Source organism: Chelonia mydas, chromosome 10 (assembly GCF_015237465.2).
Source record: "Chelonia mydas isolate rCheMyd1 chromosome 10, rCheMyd1.pri.v2, whole genome shotgun sequence".
Taxonomy (NCBI): Eukaryota; Metazoa; Chordata; order Testudines; family Cheloniidae; genus Chelonia; species Chelonia mydas.
The window spans coordinates 55,191,434-55,213,872 of NC_051250.2; the positions used below are offsets into that span (position 1 = coordinate 55,191,434).

Below are 22,439 nucleotides of genomic sequence, written 5' to 3' on the forward strand. Positions count from 1 at the left end.
ATGGCATGGCTGAGGGAGACCTTAAGAATACACTCTAACAGTTTGCCATAGTCAGTCAGTGAGCTGGCCAGGTTATGAACTATGAATTTATTAATCTGATGAGGTGTTATTGATTTGGGGGTTTACATTTGTCTGTATTGTAAGACAAAAAAATCAATCATTGTTTTCACAAAATTGAACTTTATTGTGAAGTAATATATAACACACTGCTTAACAAAAAAAGAGTGCAAGGTATCTGCTGCTCTGGGCTGCATTATAAGTCAGTGTATACAAACTCGTAGCAGTTCTTGTTGTCCACTGAATTGAGTGAAAGGGATATGATTGCAGGGCATGCTGGCACCTTTAAGGGGTGTGTGTGCCCTTGAAACAGGAATTATCCATGCAGTACAATGGCTGATGGGGTATAGCCCTTTGGACATTCTGTTCCATACTACTTTGCAGCATCCAAGTTTGTTTCCTGAGGAGTTGCATGATGTCTTGGTGCATTTCTAAATACACCTCTTGGTCCTTCTGCCTTTCTCCAGCATGTGTTTTCATCCTACCCACCCACGCTCTCTGGTCACACAGGCTCCAGACTCAGAACTCTAGAGCAGTTCCAAAAACCATGGTCCTCCCTTTTCTTTTCCCTACCCCTTCTCATTGTGGCCAGTCTTTCAGCAGGTGTGAAGGAAGTGGCCCTCAAGGATACCGCAGATGAGGTCATTGATAAATAACCAGATAAAGATAGCAAGATTTTAAGGAGTTAGCAGACATCAAAAGATTAGTGTCACAAATCCCTATAGAAATCCGCATAAAAATATGTATAGGGTTACACTTAATATTGCTTGCTTCAGGGCTGTCAAAACAGCACACACAATGCTAAGTATATGGGGGTACAGTACATACAGTATGGCAGTGAGCGCCACATAGTGGTGAACAGAAGTAGTAACCCTGGGAGACAGGACCAGATGTTTTATTGACCTTCTTGGGCTTCTGGCAGGACTGTTGCAGTTCCTTCCATTTTGCCTGACATTGGAACTTGTCCCTGTTGCTCCCCAGTTTCTGCATCTCCTCTACAATATCTAAATAAACAACTTTATTCCTGCAGGAATTCCACAACTGTGCTTGCACTGCTCCTTCCTCTCACAGGCTGAGGAAATCCAGGACTTCTTTTCTAGACCAGGTTGCACCATGAGGTTTGGCTGGACTTTTAGCTGTAGCTCTACATGGAGCCATATCTGTGGGCTCATAAAGATGGGCTCATTTTAGTGAGCCAGCAGGTAGAGAAGCATTTCCAAATGTTGCTGGAGATTTTAAGGGGTGGGTAGACTTCCAGTCACTGTGACCACTGGGCAGTATAGTTCAAAAATTCAATCAGAGCAATCAATGTAGTTGGGGCAGTGGCATTACAGGATTGTTGCTGGAGGACTGTTTGTACTGGTATAGGTAAAACAGCATCCACATAAGCACGATAGCATTGGAAGAGTGCCAGTAGAATACTTATGTTGCTTGGGGAGGTGGTTTAACTTGACTGGCAGAAGTTCAGGATATTGTTGGCAGGACTCAAAACAGTATGGACATATGTCAGGCTGTGGCGATTGAAGGCAAGTTTTCTCAGTAAAACTTTGTGGCATAGATCCGACCTATATATGTGCCTGGGTAGTTGGATTGTATCAGCCAACCTTTAATATACCTGATGAGGTTTAAACAGGTACTGTGTAGTTTTAATTAGGACCTCATCCTATCTTACCTCCCCCTACCTATGGGACTGTGGAGAAAGTCTTCAGCACTGTGATGAAATAAATATAATCCAGCCCTATGAGAGCAGAAAGGAAGAATCCCATTTTGAGGGTATTTGATAGTCATTTAACTAGAGTATCATATCTCCATCAGGGTAACTAGTACCATTCATCTTATGGAATACTTTGATTAATACTACTTTTTTATACCTTAAGGAACTAGCCTCAAAGGTCTTTTTCATGAGGACTAATATTGCATTTCAAGCTCTAGCCATTTTGCTTTCCATGTTTTCTCTCGTGTTCTTTGATTAAATGCCTCTTTGGGCTTATCAAATATAAATTGTGTCAGACTGCACCATTTGTACAAAGTCTGTCTGAATGGTTTCCAAAAAAAGCTATGTATGTTTCTCTGATTTTTGGAAGAAGGTTAAAAATGTCCAAAAAGGACTCTCTGCTGAATTCCAGCCTGATATAGGGGTTGCTGGGTCAGAATATCAGTAAATAGAGATTGTATAATGCCACAACTTGGGGAAGACTGATTATCCCCTAAAAAGCCCAGAAAACACTTAAAGAAAATAGCAGGTAAATCTTTTCACATAATCTATGACACTAATTTCTTTCACTTGGGTGGATGGGAATAATTTAAGACCCAACCCTATTTTTCTATCCACCAACTCCAAGTTCCCCATGCTGCACAACCTACCCTTGCCTAAGGAGGGCTCAATGCATTTTTTCCCAAAGCTTATCAACACCGCTGAGCGTTGGCCAGGGGACCATGTGAAATGCTGCAGATTGACACACATTCATCTGCTCTAGAGAGTCAAAAAATGTTCAGATTTCTTGATTGAAAAATAAACGTATTTCCCTGCAAAAATGTCTGTTTTTTTTAAAAAAAACAAACCAGCTCTACTTTCCTTTTTCTTCTCTTTTGCTCTGGGGCTGAATGCACTACCATTGTACAGATGCTTCTTTCTTTTTTACTCACACATAATTAACAGATTTCTGTAGACTGGCCTATATTAGCTCACAGTAAGATACATTTCAGGACAGAAACATGTAGCCGGTGTTCACAAGCAGAAAACTCACATGCATTTTTATATGAACAAGCAGTATTAAAAGAAGCTTTTAATTAATATCTCATAAGTTCTGATTTCCAAGAACTAAAGGGGTGGTTCAAGTATGGCCAAAAGAGTTCTCACAAGTGAATACCAAATAGAATTTTAAGACAGACATACTACTAGAATTTTCACTGAATAAAATCTAGTGAAGTATTTGAAAACCCATTCACTTGTTATTTGCTATTTTTAAACACAAGGCTGTGAGCCTATACCAGGAATTGCCACTGCCATTGTTTCCTCATATATAAAACAGTCCATTTATTTTAACACAATGGTGGAAGAAAAGAAAATAATCTACCAGTAAAAGAAAAATATAACCATTCTGCAAGGCAAATTAAAACTATGGCCCAGTTTCTGGCATGAGATATACATAGGTTTTGGCTCATAGAATAAATTCACACACATTTAATTATAAACTCCTCTAGGCATTTACTATATGTTTGTACAGCAGCTAGCATGAAGGTTCCAACCATGTTTATGCTTCTAAGCTGTATCCCAATACAAATAAAAAGTGTAGGGGAAAATCTGCTTTCAAGGACAGAAGAAACTGAAACTGTGGCATTGCACTTCTTTATACATTGGTCAAGAAACTGTATTTTTCAAAGTAAAAATACTAGATTAGTAAGACTATCAGAAACTGAAGCATAACCGATAAAGCACTAGTTTTCAAGATCCTTATATTTAAGTGAAGAACTGTGTCCATTTTTTACAAGCTGATCTGTGAGCGGCTATAAACAGAACCTTGTTCTGGAATTAAAATATTTGAGGTTAGACCCTCAGCTGCATGAGGTGGGGAAGCAATGGTGGCTCTAAGCCATCTTCTGTTTCTCTTGATCCTGGGGCTAGCCAAGGGATGAACCAATACCCACTATACATCAGAGTAGCCACAGGCTGCGGTCCCAGCTTTATGCCACCAGAAGAATCCCGTGTGTCTTTAGGATTCCCCTTTACCTTAAGGTCAGCTTTAAGTCCCCTTTACATTGTTGCGCTGGTGCAAAGGAGTCTCGACCAGAACCAGGTCCTTTGATTCAAATAGTTCAAGTTATAATGAAAGAGAGGCACATTTTTCTCTAGCTTGTGGCTCTGGCTAATTATCTGTCTGTTCTGCTACTTTATAAAGACTAGGAGTACTTGTGGCACCTTTAGAGACTAACCAATTTATTTGAGCATAAGCTTTCGTGAGCTACAGCTCACTTCATCGGTATGCATCCAATGAAGTGAGCTGTAGCTCACGAAAGCTTATGCTCAAATAAATTGGTTAGTCTCTAAGGTGCCACAAGTACTCCTTTTCTTTTTGCGAATACAGACTAACACGGCTGTTACTCTGAAACCTGTCTTTATAAAGACTGATCATCTCAGACTGAAACAAGTGGGCTTCCACAAAATGCTCTCACTGAGGCTAAGCTTCAACCCCATGCACCCACATATGCATGTGCTCCCACAGCAAAGGCATGAATGTCTGGGGAGTCTATTCATTTTTTTTTCATTCAATCATACCATCATCTAGCAAACTTATATTAAGGGCACATCTATGGAAATGTTAATACTTCATTCTTCAAAATATAGGGTAAAATCCACGCTGTGCAGGGGGCCAGCACAAGGCCTATAAACTATTAAATCCCACTTAAACTCCCAAGGATAAAATTTAAATGGGACTTAAGTGCTCAGGCTTTGTGCTGGTCTTTAGCACATTGGTAAATTCTACTCATAGTGACTGTACCCAGTGTTCAATTTGTGTAATCTGAAGTGAGGGTGAAGACTCTATGGAGGAGCTGGTTATCAATTCCTCCTAAACAAAGCAAACACACACACAAATATTTGGTGCAATCTGGTATACTCCAAAGGAAAAAAAAATTCTCTTCAAAGTATGTTAATTAGCCCCAGGATTAAAGTAATTGCTATCAGAGTCATTTAGCAGTATCCAGAAGCAGAGTGCATGACCTAAAAGACAGGGAAATCACCCCAATCCTGCATTCAAATGGTGATGAAATTTTAACAACAGGCTCTTGTTAACACCCTTGTAACAAAGCTATTCCAATAGTACATTGTAAAATAGTGATAAATTTAAAAAAAGGCCCTAAATTAAAAAACTATTTCTAAATATACACTGTAAGGTCCTCAAGGAAGGATCCATGTCTTCTTGCGTGTTTGTACAGTTTGTGGTCTCAGTTTAAGAGAGAGTGAATTATGAGGATGTACATATTGCAAGTGAAGGAATACTGTAAGCTAGAAGGCTATACAATCACATAAAAGGGATCTGATATTATATAATATAAAGAGAGCATACATGACGGCCTAGATCTTTTTTGACATTTTTCTTCATGAGTAAGGAGAGACCTGACAACTCACCCACAGACATGCAAACAGCATGATGGCACTGAAGTAATCAGCCAGATACTATCTAAAATATTTCCATTCACTCCAACAGAGTCCCTGCATCTCCAATTTCAAATATGGTTGTTGCTTGTGAGAACAGCGAGAATAGTTTCTAATGTGTACAATTGTATCTACTCAAAAGTAGATTTCTAAATCAAATGAAATGGAAATCCTATAGGTGGTGTAATCATTATTAAGGAGTTAGTGTCTGCTGTAGATTTAAAATGGCATTCTGAACCTATTCAGGGACTTAACCTTAATGTTTATTTTAAACAAGGAAGCACCACATTTAATTTGTTCCTCTTTACTTAACGTTACAGAACATAGGCATTTCTGAGAAATATATTTGAAGGTTTTCCACTAATACAACTGTGATGATATTTTGATTTTAATAATAGGAAGAAAGTCAGTCACAGTCTGAAACTTAGAAAATTAAATTAGTTCTTCACTTGTGGTTCATATCCCCAGGTTAAACTTCAGTTTCACACAGTGAGCATGGAGTCTGAGACCTAACAGTCTGCCTCGATATTTAAATATCACTGTAATAAAACTTGGGATATTTTTTAATCAAAAGGCAACATGGGAGAAGTGAAGAACATTGAAAATATTCTCCTCTTTCCTATCAGTGCTGAAAGAGAGATACCTGGGAACAGAGGTCAGTAATATTTTACCCTTTCAGTCAAGCTGGTAGAAAGAACTGATGTGCCAGACAAAGCATATTTTGTATTTCAAAACTGCCCCAGCAACAACAGTAAAAGAGATTAAGTGATTTCCCCACCCCTGAATTTAATGCGACTAATTGTTTATGTTAAATAACAGCAATAATAAATATTGTCTTTGAAACAGTTTTTCCATTCAATGGACTAGTCAAATATGAAAAAAATGCTCTAAAATATTTTTATTTCGCTTAATGTAAAATGTGCTACTAGTTGGTAAGAATTATAGTTATTACAAGATGGGACAAATTCATCTTAGATAACCAGAGTACTTTATCATCAAGGACAGATACAGAATAAATCTGGATATCAGTAGATGAAAACATTATCCTACTGAATTATTTCACTTGCAGAAAATATCTTGCTGTACTGTACTATAATATTGTGAAGCGTGTATGAGCTACTAGAGAGGGTCTAAATCTCAGAAACAGCTGCATAATGACTACACTGCCATGAACAATAACAAATTAAGGGCATCTACAGGAGTCCATCTGGGGTAGTGAGTATTCCCTTCCACTTATACAAAGGCAAGAATAAAATAATTGCAGGACTTTTAAAAATGTCATTCCTATGCCTTAGTCCTGGGAAAAGACTGAAAAGGATTTAATTTATGTTCTAATTCATGCATTCTGAATGATTTCATAGATACATGAGTGAATTTTTTTTCCTGATGTAGTTATAATCTTAAAAGTACCTAAAAAATTGAACTGTTCTAGTTAAAAATCAAACAGAACTAAATCAAATTTATCACCCCACAAGCCATTTTATCCAAAGCTTTAACAGAAGAAAAAGTATTGGCTACAGAAAAATATAATAAAGATTGCAATAAATCCATGTTTTTCAATAAAGTCCAAAAAAACACATACAGAATATTATACAGTGAACTACCTAACAGCACAGTCTGCTGCTTGAATTATTTTATTTCTTCACTGCTGATTTTATTTACAACTATAACAACACCAATGATTTTGGGATAATAAAATTTTCAAACAAGGAGTGATTTTTCAGAGCGTATCCTAAATTTAAAAAACTGAACAGAGAGATTAGTGACATAAGGTTGTCATCACATGCTTCTACGGAAGTTAATAAGAAGCAAGACCAAAAACCCTCAAAGCACCACAACACATAATAAATTCATAATATAGGCAGCAACAAAGCATAAGACATCCATCCACCCCCACACACAGCATTCTGGGTTAATCTTCTGGTTTTGACCACAGCAGTACAGTCAGCATAGGCAGCAGCAAGAGAAATTCACAGCTCTTCCATCTTCTCTATAGGAGATCTTACAGTAAAAGTAGGCTTGGCAGAATTTGATTTTTTTAAATAGTGGTGATAAATAATATTAATGTTTATTCTAAGCATTTTGTCAATTTTTATCACTTTAAATTTACACAGTTGTGGGACCTTATGGGGGGTCAGACAATAGGGAGAGTCAGTTATGTAATGACATCAGATGTTGAGATTCAAAAAAGTTAAAGCTTTATAACTGTTAAAACACAAACTGCCAACATTATATCAAAATATACAAATTAAATATCCTTAAATTAAACTAAGTTCTCAAGCAGCATTTTTCTTACTTTGCCTATCTGTAAATGTTGATTATTATTTTTCATAAGTTTGTTTAGGTATGGTAAAATAGACATTTACCTACCAACATTTACTAATAAAAATCTAATTCTTCCAAGCCTATCTAAAAGAGAAAAGTGGAACTGTACTTTGTCCAAAAGCTGAAATTTCACTGATTTAAAAAAAAAAAAAAAAAAAAAAAAAAAAAAGACAAAAACCCCAACCTCCCTCCCCATATCCCCACCCCCAACATCCTCTGTTGATTTCCTGTTCCTAAAGTGGATTGTCTGCAATGTAGCAAATGCATTCAGCACCAAAATGTTTACTAGAGAACTAAAATGTAAAATAATAAAAACAGTAGTGATCATCATGTGCAATTGTGATGCTGTCTAAACAGGTTATCAGCTCTGTAGTCATGACATCACTTCATTCACCTGATGTAAATTTACTACTATTTCTTACAGTAACATTTATCAATTATACAATTATTTAAAATACAACACAATTCAGAGTGCATTTGCAATGAATTACGAAGAGCAAATGATCTTATTTATGTGTACTACCTATTAACAATACTCACTACTGAAAATGCAAGAATCAGTTACGCAGTCCTAGTGTGTTTAGACCTTGATTCAAAGCACTTAAGCACAATCTTAACTTTAAGCAAATTGATATAATCATGTGTTTAAAGTTAACCACGTGCTTAAATAATTTGCTGAATTGGGATCTTGATGCTTAAATAATCAAAAGCACTCATTTTCTTCTTAGCCTCTTAAAATACTTATAACACAACCCCTAACCAGGTAATGTATCATGGCTTCCACGTTCTATTAATTCAATAGTAATCAACTGTGTCCAAGATAATAACCCTCACAAGATTTTCAATACTGCTAATGCCAATAGTATAATTAAAATACGCTGCCTATTACCAATAATCTTATTTCTGTAATTGCATGAATCATAAAACAACCAGAGCATAAACATACCAACAGATCACAATCTCCTAATTAAATCAGATTCATGACGAGTAACAGATGGTGCTGAAAATAAATCATTTACATTTATATCATTCACAAAAAAGCACATTAGTATGTCAATATTCAAATGACAATAAAAATTCTTTAGGTCTCCAGTACTGATGACTGAAGAAGCATACAATACAGTGCAGAATCCAGAATCACTTATATCAGTAGCAGAACTCCTGTTGACTTCAGTGGATTCAGGACTCTGTCCGCGATGGCCCCAAATCTCAAGGCCTTGAGGACCTCCAACTTCAATAGGTTCTAGAGATGCTCGTAACCTCTCAGAGTTTAGGCAATTGTTTGTGAAACAAATATCCATAAGGTATCCTCTTCAATATGGCTTTTCACTATAAACAGGTTATTGTATTAGCAGGATTTTTCGAAGTGCCTGACTTCCATTAGTTGAACACCCAACTCCCTTATGCCCAGTTGGAAATTTAAGCCATTTTTTCCCGTTATGTAACAGATATGTTGGTATATCTGAATCAGAACATAACAGCTGCATATAATCAAAGCAAATGCTATTACTTGGCTTATGTTAATTGATTATGAACTTACCATATTTTTTCATTTTAAAAAATATGGCAAAAGGAAACAATGTAAAGCTTTAATACAGTATATTTATATTCTTTTTATACAGCTTTGTGACAGAGTATACCAGACCCTCTGAAGCCCTCTGCTGGAGGACTCATGGCCCTGACACACCCTGCCCCAGAAAAGGGCAGTGGAGAGAGTCCTCCAAGCTGCCTAGAGTGGCTGTGTGGGACACAGCCAATCAGGGCCCAGCAGGTCACTATAAGAAGAGCTGCAGGGCCAGAGTAAGATCAGTTCCTTGCTGGAGCTGGAGGAGTATGAATGGTGTGTGGCTGGTTGAGGGCTGCGCTGCCAGAATGTAGAACTGATCAATGAAATTGTTCATAAGCAAAGTTTTATGAATGAAACAACATTCATTCATAAAACCAATTTCCCCAATAACTGGCTAATTGAGTTTCACTTTTGATCCAATTGCTGCTTAAATCACTGAAACTTACACTGCTTCAACATTGTAACTTCTGCTCACTGTTTGCCATTCCTTACACTTGTCCATATTGAAACTCAAACTCCATTTTGTAAATCCTGCTGCAACCTGCATTTTGCAAAACCCGATATAATCTTATTAGTGTAGTTTAGATGTGTGAATGAGGTATGTATGGATGATGGAATCAACCTACAGCCCCAGCCTGTCCTGATGAAATAAAGTGTAAACACCAATGGCTGAAGATGCAGACAACAGCCCTGACAAAGCAAGAAAAGAACAAAAGTACAATTGAAGAAACATCAAAGCCAGGTCCCAGGTTGAAAGTCATATCTGCAGTTGACGGGTGATCAATCACACCGAACCCAGAGGCAGTGTGACACAGCAAGACCTATAGATTCTGGATTCAAACTAAAGCCTACAAAAAGGCTGGGTGAGATGGAAGACTTCAGAGGGTAACATTCTGCTGCCAACATGGAAGAGCATCGGTGCATGCCCAACAGAGACCCAGCTCTTCCTTGTGCCTGGCTTTCCCAGCCAGTTAGCCACCACAAGCTATGAACCCAAGCCACGAACTCAAGCTAGGACTTGTAACTATGATAACAACCTTGCAGAACCTGTGTGTGTGTGTATGAATGAATGTGTGAATAAATATGAAATTGAATGGAATGTTATAGCTATAACTAACTGCTTACTATGATTCTTTCTGTATTCACAATAAATATGGCATTTTGCCTTATCCCCTTTAATAAGATCCTGCTGGTTTTTGTTTTATTGGTATAACAAGAACCCAGGGAGAGTGAGAAGGAGCCTGAGCTGGTTGCTGGGACTCCATCAGGACAAGGCCCTAAGGAAGGGTGAAGAGAGCCTGGGGAAATGGCCCAGGGAATTAGAATAGCGGTGCTACATAGCTAAAGGGAGACAGTGGACAGCTTCTATCTACAGGGTCCCTGGGCTGGGACCTGGAGTAGTGAGTGGTCCTGGGTCCCCCTCCCACTTCCATTAGCCACTGGGGGAACTGGCCTGGACATTGAGGCACCCCAGAGGGGAAACTGAACTGCAGTGACCCAGTTGGAGAGCTGTAGCCAGAAGGGCCCTAAGAGGGTGACGATATTATCTCCAGGGCGGGAGCCCTGGGGCACTGCTCTATCCTGGAGCAGGGACAACTTGAGGGAGTTGTTACAGACGACAATGAGAAAACCACTTTTTGGACTTGTACCCTGGAAAGCATTTTGCTTTTCTCTCTCTCACAGTGTGTGACTTGGCCAGAGGGCCGAGAGAGAGAGTGTATGCAGGCACACGCATTCAGCCAAGGGGGGTGTTCGTGAGAGGTGAATGTGCCCTGTGGAGTGTGTGTGAGTGGAGATTTGGGACTGACCCCTGAAACAAGGGGACAATGGAGACATTGATAAGGCAGCTTGCCCAGCATCAGCACAGCTCTATTGAAACCCAGAGGGCACTAGCTGAAGCGCAGCATGAAGTGCAGCGGGCTGCTCAACAACAGCAGGCTGCATTCCTTGAGGTGCTTCAGCTCGAGCAACACCAGGAGCAGCAATTCCAGGAGTCATTGTTGCAGCAACTAACTAGCTAGGTCTCCTCAAACCAGTTGAACTCTGGGTCCGGGATACCACTGGCCAAACTGGGGCCACATCATGATCCAGAGGCCTACTTAGTCACCTTTGAGTAGGTAGGCACAACTGCTACATGGGATAAAGACACCTGGGCCACTCACCTGGCCCCGTTCCTGTCCGGGAAACCCAGGCGGCTTACTGGGCTCTAGAAGACAAGAGGTGAGAGATTATCGGACAGTGAAGCCTGCCATACTTGATCGCCCGGGTCCCCAGAAACCTATTGGTGAAGTTTCTGCTCAGAGCTTTTTGCCTCAGGGGCTTGTCCCTGGGCCATAGCCTATGCCTTGAAACTAGGCCACCCGATGGCTACGCCCTGCAGTCTGCACAACAGTGGAGCTCATAGATGCGATAGTCTTGGAGCAGTACCGAGGCATATTGCCAATGTAAATTTAAACCTGGACTTGGTGGCATAGTCCCGATTTACTTGCTGCTTCAGTCCAGCTTACAGAGGACTATTTGCTCACTACCTGGTCTGACAAAAATACCTCGCCAAGGTCTGACAACTGGCAGGCCCAGGGTTCAGAGGACCCTAGCCGTTGCCAAAGGGGGCACCCAGGAGACCTGAACTGACCCAGAAGGAAAGTCCCTGTGGATTCAGACCTGAGGCACTGGTCATGATTAGAGCTCCGTATCTGTCATGATTAGGCCTCCATGACTTCTGCAGGGTGGCTGACCCCACAGGGTGGCTGCTGCTGGAGTGGCCCTGGGGACAACCACAGCAGCCGCTGCTCTGGCAGCCCCCAGCAGCAGTCCCCAGCTGGAGCAGCTGCAGTCTGTGGCCCTGGGCAGCTGGTGCCACTGGCCCCAAGCAGTCCCCCCAGTAGGGCCCCCCTGATTCCCTTCCCTCAGCAGCCGCCCTCCCACAGCCCTCCAGCACCTTCCCTGCCCCCCCCCCCCCAAAGATTTAATCACAGGTATTTTTAGTAAAAGTCATGGACAGGTCACGGGCCGTAAATGATTGTTTATTGCCCATGACCTGTCCATGACTTATTTACTAAAAATACCTATTACTAAATCATAGCCTTAGTCATCATGGGTGCCTGCCCTCCCATCCCAGAGCTGCACCCCAGAAGCCCCGAAGAGAAGGGGTCAGCCAGACTCTATTAGAAGCCCGTTGGTATGCTTTCACTGTGAGAGGCCAGGACACTTCAGCTGGTCCTGCCCATCATGGAATATGATTTCTTAGACTGTGGGGTCATAGAAACATGTAGCAGCTCTGAGCCCAGGCTCGACCAGCGGCATAAGGCGTATGTGGCCCAAGTCACTGGAGGAGGGTGTACTTATGCCCGGCTGGTAGACTCAGGGTACTCCCAAACCCTGGTTCGAGAGTCCCTTCTAAACCTTAGCAACCTCCAATATGACTGCCCCTTCAAGGTGACATATGTGCATGGGGATGTCCACTCCTACCCCACAGCGTGGGTACAACTGAAGGTGGGTTGAGCATGAAGCGAAAATTTAGGTTGGCATGACAGAACACCTTCTCTGGAAGGTTATAATTGGGAGAAACTGGCAACAGTTTGCCTGCTTGCTCCTCCGCCAATCAGTTCCTCCTACTCCAGCTGAACCAATACCCCAACAGCTAGATAAGATATTTCTAGTACTGAAATCTGACCTTTTGGAGGGGTCTTCCCAAATCCAGAGGATTAGTAAATTTCGAAGGCAACACTGAGAAGAAGGGAGGGCCTGGTTACAGACCCATTTGGCCGGGGAGATAGAACTAGGGAAACCATCTCAGCAGATGGATGACACCCAAACAGAAGTGGGAGAAGTGCCTTCAGATCTGGGAGACCCTCTCCAGGAGGTTCATCCTCCTGACATAGACTTAGCACATTTAACCCAGATCTATGATCAAATATGTGGGCAAAAGGAAGATGAGACCCTGAGTGAGTCATATGCCTGGATAGCAGTGATAGACAGAAAGGTTACCCAGGAGGCCCAAGCTGCCCAATTTCCCCATTTTGAACTAAAGAATGATATGCTCTATCGAGTTGACCTCGACCCAAGGACTTTAACAGAAGTATCAAGGATTTTCCCTAATTTCCTGTGAAGAGGAAAGGTTTCAATTCATTTCCCTTCCCCATGCACATCTGATACCTGAAGTTCTTGCCCTTTTCAGAATTAAACCAGGCTGCAGTTTTGAGAGTGGTGTGGGAAGGACTGTAAAAAATTAATTTACCTTCACAATTTTGTTTTTTGCACATCTGTAACATTTCTAAGCTGCAGGTAGATGCCCAGCTAGAGACATGCAGCACAGGATTTGTACTCTGATATGTGCCATTGAAGCTGTACATTTCAAGGGTTGTCTATCATCCAGAGAAGCACAATATCTTCTAGAGAAGACCTGGAGGGTGGGGGTTAACCTGGATAGGCTGAGGGCAGCAGTGCTGGGAAGGGATACAAAAAAGGAAAGGGATATGAGAAGCTGCAGATGGATTCTGTCCTTTACAGGAGTTGCTTTTTTTTTATCCCTATATCCGAGGTCTGCAAAACTCTTGCTTTGTTTCATTATCCTGTTTGCTGCCTCTGTCAGACTGAGATGAGGCATGACTAGCTAACACAATCCACTTGCTGCCCACATACAGACACCACAGATATCACTAGAAAGAAAACAGAGGGCCTAAGCTTCCAGAAACCACAAACTTCCACCCAGTTGAAACAGAGGAGAATTTCTGTTATCTGGAATTAATAGTACTCAGATTTTCACCATTTGTGGGCCACCTACAGATTGCAATGTAGACACAAACACTAATTTGCGTGGCAACCATTCAATTTGACAAAGCTTTCCTCAGCCATCTGGATTTTACAGTAATCATATACAACAAGCTGCCAATCTGTCATGACTATGTCTTACACACATAAGGACCTCATATTAGTCATCAATACACCACCTACCTGTAGTACCGTGGCTAGAACTCAGGACCATTAGCACTCCAAAGACAGGCCTTTGCCAGCGAAGCTAAAGCAGAATCTTGACATCACCCTCTCCAGAGGTACAGGGCTCCCAGATTAAAAAGCAGAAGCGAAGTCACTCTTTAGCCACTAGTGCAGCTTCATGACTGCATTAGCCTCCACTCTGCTTGTTCCCTGAACTCCCCTCTGAGGGACAGGGGAGAAATCTATGATTATACACATATACCAGCCTACCCTAATCCCACCACCATCCCTCTCTGCAGTAGCTAGGAAAAAGGCCCCATATAGCTGGATGCACATTCCTGGCATGGGATCCCAGTAACCTGTCTCCCCAGTGCCTCAGAACCAGTGCAGTTCTACTGTGGGCACAGCTCTTCATGCCTGTAGAAGAGGGAGCTTTATCCCTTCAAAGCATTTAACAATCATTAGGTGAGACTGATTAATCAATCATATAGGGTCTTCTTGGGAATTGTTAGAGTGTTCTCAGGGATGGGGAGCAGAATATTTTCAAAAAGGCCTGTTTTGGATTTTTATGAAGTTATTTCCTATCAGAAGTACTACTTATTTCACTTTGAAACTTTTTTCACCATCAGCATTACTGATGTGTGTCCTTCTTCCTTGTATGATAATGCAAGCATCTAACAAATTATCAGTAATTAATGTAAATGACCTCTTAGACGGTATCAGCATATATAACAGTTACTACCTTTTGATGTGAAGCTTTTCATCTTTGTTCTGCATAATCTGGATTTATTATAAGCACAACAGTTATAAAGAATGCGTTTTGAACAGTCTTCCTTTCCCCCCATATAAAAGCATTTTTCTTTTCTAGTCCATCTTTTCTCTTCAAGCCTAGTCTCTGTGACAATCTCTCAGACTGCTGCTAAAAAGAGAGCTATCTATATAACTGAAGAGGGAAGTCAAGCACTTTTAGAGGAGAAAAAGAATATTTGCATTTTAAACTATACTGTTCACAGCTAATTTTAGCATGTCACTAGAGTAGGGGTGGAAAGCTTATACATTAGCAGCATCACTCATACATTTTTATCTGTATTTTATTTTTCTGACTATTACATTTAAAGACAGCGAGAATCTCAAATCCTCAGGCAAAATTTTAATAATATGTCAGTAAGATTCTTAGTCCATAGCAGCAAGGAATTTCAGAGTAAAATTCTGAGCTCATCTTTGTGCTTATTTCTGTTTGTATCACTCTCTAACAGGATCTCGGAATACCTAGTAATCTTTCATACTGAGTCATAATTATTAATATGTAGACATAATGAGATAATTTGGGTTTTGTAAATGTGCATTCTATTTACTTTTACACTGTGATTTCTTTATTTCTGTTTAAAATATTCCTATAAAACACAAGTAAATAACTCATATGCACACATACTTATGTAGCTGTTGAAACCTACATTATTAGCCTATTAATTTGCATTAGCTTATAATTCATTTCAGGAGTTACTGAAATGTAATGTAGTACTAAAAATAAGGTGCATTTTATTTTGGTATTACTTAAAACATCTGAAAAAATGTATGCACATAGAGGCATTTATGTATGATGAGCTTGATCTATAAGAAAAGATATCCATCTTCATGGACCATACTAGCCCCAGGAGGCTATAGGCAGTGGCAGCTCACTGAGAAGACCTGCCCTGGAGGGAGGCCAAGAAAGCAAGCAAGCAAGCATGGAAAAAGTGCAGCTTTGCAGTAAGATGCTGTAGAGTTGCTTGTGGCAGGATAGCCAATGTATAATAAATGAGTTCCCCTTGCCGAAGTTTTTTTGCTAGGATGACAGAGCATACAAGAGAGTCTGTAATAAACTTCTTCATACATGCCTCCAGGAGTGGAGGCAGATTTAAATAAAACTCTTCAAAAAGGAGGGCATAAATTGAGACCTGTAAATTAAAAACTACTGTGTAGATAAATATTTAACTAATTTTGTTACTAAATATCCTGCATTAAGAGTTTAGCCAGTCATGGGCTCAAGGACCATTTAAGAGTAAGGTCCAAGATTCCCCTTCACCTCCAGTTCCACTATTCCAGCAAGTGACCAAGAATTGATGAATTGATTTAGTTTAACTGAAATCGCAGGATGTCCTGAAAGTTACAAATCCAGGATCTGTTAGACCACAAAGTGTGGAGAGAGTGAGTGAGCGAGCTCCACAGTCAAGGACCTCTCAAAAGGAAACACTTTGCCATCAGCAAGTCATTACCAGGTAGCTGTTAACTCAACTACTATGACTAGTCACAACAGCAGCATCACACACAGAAGAGTTCTAGCCTGAACAAAACCATTTAGGACTTTATAGATCAAACCCAACATTGTAACTGCAGTAGCTTAACAGTGGAGGTTGCAAGAGTCTAGTGTCACAAGATCAGTTTCTGCCATTCTTCTCAGATGAGAAACTAACCTTCTGCTAGCTGAAGTTGGAAGAAGACATATTGACACTTATCTGCAAGTCCAGGAGCACGAATGAGTCCAGAAGACCCCCCACTCCGAAAGTGCAGGAGTCGTTTATGCTATCTGGAAATCAGGCTGACCAGAGATCATAACATCTTCAAAGCAAAATGCAAGAGCCATCTCTTTTCAAAAGCCTTCCCTAAAATATGTACATGTATGAGCTACACTTCATCGAAGTGCATTCAGAAATACTCCAATATTTTATCAATATACATTAATAAAAAAAACCAAAAAGCTCACTAATTTCCTCATTTCAGATATCCCTTTCAACATCACATACTCAAGTCTATTAAAGCTACAAAGATGTTAAATTTGCTGAAGCTATTTTTTCACAATCAGAAGATCTAATACTCCAGACAAAAATAACCAAATAACAGTATAACAGTATCGCTTAATTAAAATAGAAGTTATCTGCTCTTTTTCTAAATTAGATGTTATATACACATGTACACATTTTAAAAACATTTCTTTTCTCTAGAATTACATAGTATTCATACACTATGGACACTATTAAGTAACTTCTGTTGAAATCATATGCTTTTCTTAAGAGTACAACTTCCCAGTTCTAAATATGAAAATGCAATCCTAAAACATCTTGCATTTTTGCCTATTTGGAAATGTGATAATAATCACATAGATGTATGTGTGCCAACATTACTTTGCCTCCACTTCCACACATGTCTAATCTTTGGGAAACAATGTTAAAATTTGATATTTTAATTTGTAATACTTATGATTTCTCAAAAAATCAACTGTAATTGTTGATCACTAATTATACAAGTAACATCCACGCTGCAAAAACCCTCCAGCACAGGGTTTGGCTTGTAACATCACTAAGTTTTAATATAATAACCTGTTGAATTTTGACAAATATGTCAAATCTAATAAACCAAAAAAGGACAAACCTTAACCATCCTCCTCGTTGATAGCAAGGGTTCTCAGAAACTTCAGCTAGGATAAATGCAATGGATATATATACTTACATTGAACTCACAGAAATCAATGCTATCAAGACTTTTGCTTCTATGTATTCTCCCTTTTATTCTTCTTAAAGAAGGTTTTCCTTGACTCACACTACAAGTAGCACCATTCGGATTTTCAGATGATGGAGTTACCCTGCCAAATAAAAACAATTATGTATAAGATTTTCAGAAATCTCAAACACTTGTTTAAATGAAGACATATTGTAAGGCACAAACAGTGTAAATCTAAACAAGTGATGAGTCTGACTAGAAAACCAAGTTTTCACCCAATAAGCACCACACACATTCTCAATGCTAAACAATAATTAAAGCTTTTAGATGCTAACATAATGGGTGCCATAGAAATACTTATAATAAATAGAATAATACCTTTTATTAAATGTTGTCGGAAGAATGAAATGGATCTTAATAGAATTTCTTTTTCTGACAATTTTGAGGAAAATTCAGCCCTCTGATACAGGATCATGGCTCCCAGTGACTTCGACAGATTACCACCCATACATGTGCATGCCATTGTCTTTCTAACTTTTTCCATTTTGTGAATGTTAATGACTCTGCCACTACTAATGGATTTTGAAATTAATGGGATCTATTAGATTATAAAGATAATAGATTAGGGAAATACACTTGAGCTATACTTACAAAGTCAATTAACATGCAGGTAATCTAAACTGAATCTGCAACTGCAGTACAGAACTATGAATAAGTGATTCACATTTCAAGTTGCTTGCTGGGAGCTGTTAATGACTTTAAACTAACCTGTTTAACAGTTAGCCAAATGTGTTAAATCCTGTGTGAGGTCAAATTTTGAAATGTGAGGTAAGCCACTAGTCAACCTGACAAAGTTTTGGAAAAGGAAGTTAAAAGACATAATTAGAAATGGACCAAAAAGAAAGAGAGCACTTTAATAACTAGAATAATCAGCGACAAGGGGAGTTAGGTAATATATTTTATTGGACCAACCTCTGTTGGTGAAAGAGAAAACCTTTTGAGGTACACAGAGCTCTTCAGTCTACAACATCAAAAACATTTAACATGAACATTCATGTGTCTAAAAATGTTTTTCCAATTATAGTTATAAATGGCACCTAAGATTAATATAGCTGAAAAAATTTTCAGTTACTTTTTGCATTTGACAGCACTTTGGGTAGCCAGTTTGTTGTTTTCTCTGTACAGTCAGTTATTAAGATCCCTGTTCAAAAAAGCACTTAAGTGTTTCCTTAACTTTTAGTTAATTTGTTTGGAGTTAGTGTATTTATCATGGGCTTAAGTGCTCTGCTCATGAGTGGAACTGGGGAAAAAAGGTGGGAGTTCTTCTTCAAGCTCCGCACATGCGAATCATGAAAATGAGATGCTGCTCACAGTAGATTGTGCTGATGTTCAAAATAAGATTGGCTCCATTGGACTCCTTGAGCTTGGCTCCCCCTCAGTGGGGAAAAAATATGCCCATGGGCTCTGCTTGGCTCCTGGAGCTGGGCTTCTTCTTGGTTAGGAGGGAAAAAATCCAAACTCCTGCTTAGGAGAGAGAGGCATTTGTTTTGTGGGGAGGGAGAGGAAATAATTACAAACAAAGAAACTGATACGTGAACAGAGAGCCTTTAAATTTTCATATCCGTTACATCATTTAAAAAAAAACAGTAGTAAATATTACTGAGTTATGTGTAGTTGTTTGGTACATAGGATTTATTACATACAGTGTATTGTTATTGCCCTTGAAAATATAATTTTTAAAAAATTTTTTTAGTATTGTTAGTTGGAAGAGACTGCAGAGCCAAGCTGGAGGCACATGTGTTTTAGATGAGTTTAGACATTTCTTCCTCAGGCTAAAATAGTTATAATTTGTTATTGAAAGGGTAGCTAATAAATTTTTGTGTTCACCTCGAGAGAAGTCAATTTAATGCTGAATACTTTTGTCTTAATTCCCTCCTTCCTTATATCATGTTAAAATATTTTAAGTGGGTGATGTGCACTATTTTTGAGATGTAGCTTACATTTTAAAAGCACCTGTGCTAGGCCCCTTTGCTATACATTTAAATTACTATAAATTCTATTTTTTTTAATCCACTGGCTGCAGTACTGGCTCATAATGAGCATTCCTCTGTATTTTTAAAAAGCATTCAACCTCAATGAAAGAGCGCATATAAAAATAACAAATAGGTTCAATCAAGGTCATATGTTGTTTTTAATTGAGCATTAAAAAAGGATGTGTTGGAAGGGGCTTTCTGGGACATTTGGAAGCCCCTTGTTAAAATTCTGTTAACTTAAAGGGAGGAGCATAATTTGCTGACTTTGATGGAGTCCTTTCCCCACTGCATAATGCTAAAGAATCCCTGACAGAGATTCCTTAACTCTGGAGTTTACAAAAATGAATCTGAAAAGTCAGTTTTTACATCTGGAGATCTCAGATTGCGCCAAGTATTGTTAAAAAGAATCTCTAGGAGAGGATGCCCCTTATCCTTTATAAAGCCTCTCATTTCACCCCCTCCCTCTACAGAAAACAAAATAATATTTAATCAAGTAATTGAAAAGCCACTCTGCAGTTAGCAGTGGAGGGGGGAAGCTTTGCATGGTGTGCAGCAGTGGGGAAGGAAAGGCAGGCTAAGCCATTAATTTCTGCAGAATTTAAGTTATCACTTTTAAAATATGTTTTTGCATTTATGGTTGAGAAGATGACCTTGTAAGTGTGAAACAAATGTAAATCAGTCCAGTGTGGTCTGCCTGAATCTACAGCAGACAGTTCCATTGCCTTTACTACAGCTCATAACTTTACCAAGCAGAAACAATAACAGAGTGACTTGTCCATTCACTGCTGCTATTCAGAATTCTGTGTGCAGTAGTGAAACTCTCGAGAATCAAGTCAGTTCAATATTGTTGTAGTAGCAGAGGCATCCACCAGCATTAGTCACAAGGAAGGACTTAGAAAATGGAGGCTGTAAAGTTGGAGGAGAGAAACAGATATTCAAAAACCACGACTCTGGCCTCCCAAAATCATGAGATTTTAAAAAAAAGTTGAGTACTTTTTATTTGCCTTCTGACTTTTGAGTCTTTAGGGTACACTTGCTTACATCTTCAAGCCTTCCTTTGCAGTCATGAGGGCTAGAAACTTACTTTATTTTAAAAAAAGGAACACAGACTCTCATGCAATCTTATGATTCCAACAGCTGGCACTTTATGACAATTGCAAAAAGTCACAAGAATCACAATAAAATCATGAGACCTAGCAACCCTGGATACCTCTTTCCTTCTTCCACCTTGTCACAGACAGGAGGCTCTGGCAAAGGAGAAGAAACAGAAAATTCCTAGCAGATAAGGGGATAGAAGTATCACTTTTTCCCATATATCTACTAACCATAGATTTAAACAAAAGATGGAGTGCTATAACAGGAGTTTTGGAGGACCAGTCAGCCTAGTGGTTGGAGCACTTGGCTTTCAGCCCTCTTGGTTGAGGAGCCTTAGTCTTCAAGGTAGGGAAGGGGGAGGAGAACCCAGGCCCTCCCTCTCCACCAGCTCCCAGCCCAGACCCGCTGTGCATCAACCCCTGAACAAGGGGAGCCCTCCCAGTGGGGAGTCTAAATCCATTGCCCTGGGGTACTTCCTACCTCTGTGTCTTCAGTTTGGGGAATGGCCCTTCTAGTCCAGTTCACTGTGGGGCTTGCCTCCCACAGTGCCCTCTCATGGATCTTGGGTTGTATCCTGGCACAGTCCCAGGCTCCTTTGGGAGGGCAGCGGCAAGTTGGTGAGGCCAAACCCCGCAATACCTCTGGGCTCCACTCAGGTGCCAGAGGCTCCTATGTCTCCTTCAGTCTCCCTTGGGAGACAGTATGCACTCCCAGGTGGCTGCCTTGGCTGGCAGGCTAGTGACCCTTCCTCTCAGGTAAGGAGGCAGCTAGCTCTCGTCTCTCCACCAGTCAGGCCCAAACTAAGACAGGTTCTCTTCTTTTCTCCCCCCTCCAGACCTGGCATTGGCTGCAAGTATAACAAGGTGGGACTAGCTGTGCCCAAAGGCTCTCTTTAACCCATGCTGTGGTGGGCAGTTTCTTTGCTTCATCACAAGTCTCTAGGAGGGTCACTTTCTATTCTTCTGGCCTTTCTCAAAACACATCCAATTTCAACCCCACTAATGAGAGAGGGGAAACCCATTTATAATCTAAACATTTACAGCAAATAAACATAATACAAGTTGATGCGTGGTGTTACCTCCCCCTTTAGTTATGAGAAATCACTTTTGTTTAAAACTAGAAAAACAAACAAATTATTTAGTCCCTGTCTTTAAACACATTTATCTCTGGCATATGGGATTTATCATAAGCTAAAGGGGGGAAATTTGTGTAAAATTTTTGTTTTTGTTAAAAAACTTGTAGTACATTACTGTAGTACTGCTAGTTTAAGGGCTCTTGTCTTAGGGCCTGAAGAAGAGATTTTCAAAGCACTCTAGTGGATTTAGACGCATTAGAAATAGTCAAGATTTTCAAAAGTGACTAGTGATTTTGAGTGCCCCGTTTGAAACATCTTGAACAGGCCTGATTTTCAGAGAGAGTGTGTGTTTGGTATTTCCTGAAAATCAGGTCCTTTTAATAAGGTTCAGCTTGGGCAACCTAAGGCACTGAAAAATCAAACTAGTAACTTTTGAAAAACTATGCTGTTTAAATTCTGACTAATCTGAAAACCTCAATTTGAGCCTGCAAACCTTACTTAGCATCCATAATCCTTACTCAGAAAAACAGTCTATTTGACTTCGACGTTGACTAGTCCCTGATGGGATATTGTATCTTTGTAAATTTCATTCCCATTGATCAAAAAATGTATTTTTGTAAATCTATCTAAATTATTTTTCTAGAAACTAAATAAAGTCAAGTATGCAATATATTTTAGGGATCTTGTTCCATTCACTTATAGCAATCTGCTAACCTAACA

General features: G+C 39.7%; 1 protein-coding gene and 1 long non-coding RNA gene across 7 annotated transcripts in view; both read right to left on the bottom strand.

The window, feature by feature from the left end:
- The window catches only part of TJP1 (tight junction protein 1), a 302,786-nt gene that overhangs the window by 272,845 nt on the left and 7,502 nt on the right, over positions 1-22,439 (bottom strand). For all 6 annotated transcript variants that reach the window (XM_043523318.1, XM_043523317.1, XM_043523316.1 and 3 more), the window contains exon 2: positions 17,526-17,658. In XM_043523318.1, the coding sequence (XP_043379253.1) occupies positions 17,526-17,658 (133 nt within the window). The remainder of the gene's footprint in view (positions 1-17,525; positions 17,659-22,439) is intronic.
- On the bottom strand, positions 6,770-14,464 carry LOC122461886. The gene is made up of 4 exons (XR_006284120.1): positions 14,058-14,464; positions 13,342-13,549; positions 11,267-11,310; positions 6,770-8,866 (listed from the first exon to the last, which is right to left on the bottom strand). It is a non-coding gene; the product is annotated as an uncharacterized LOC122461886 (long non-coding RNA).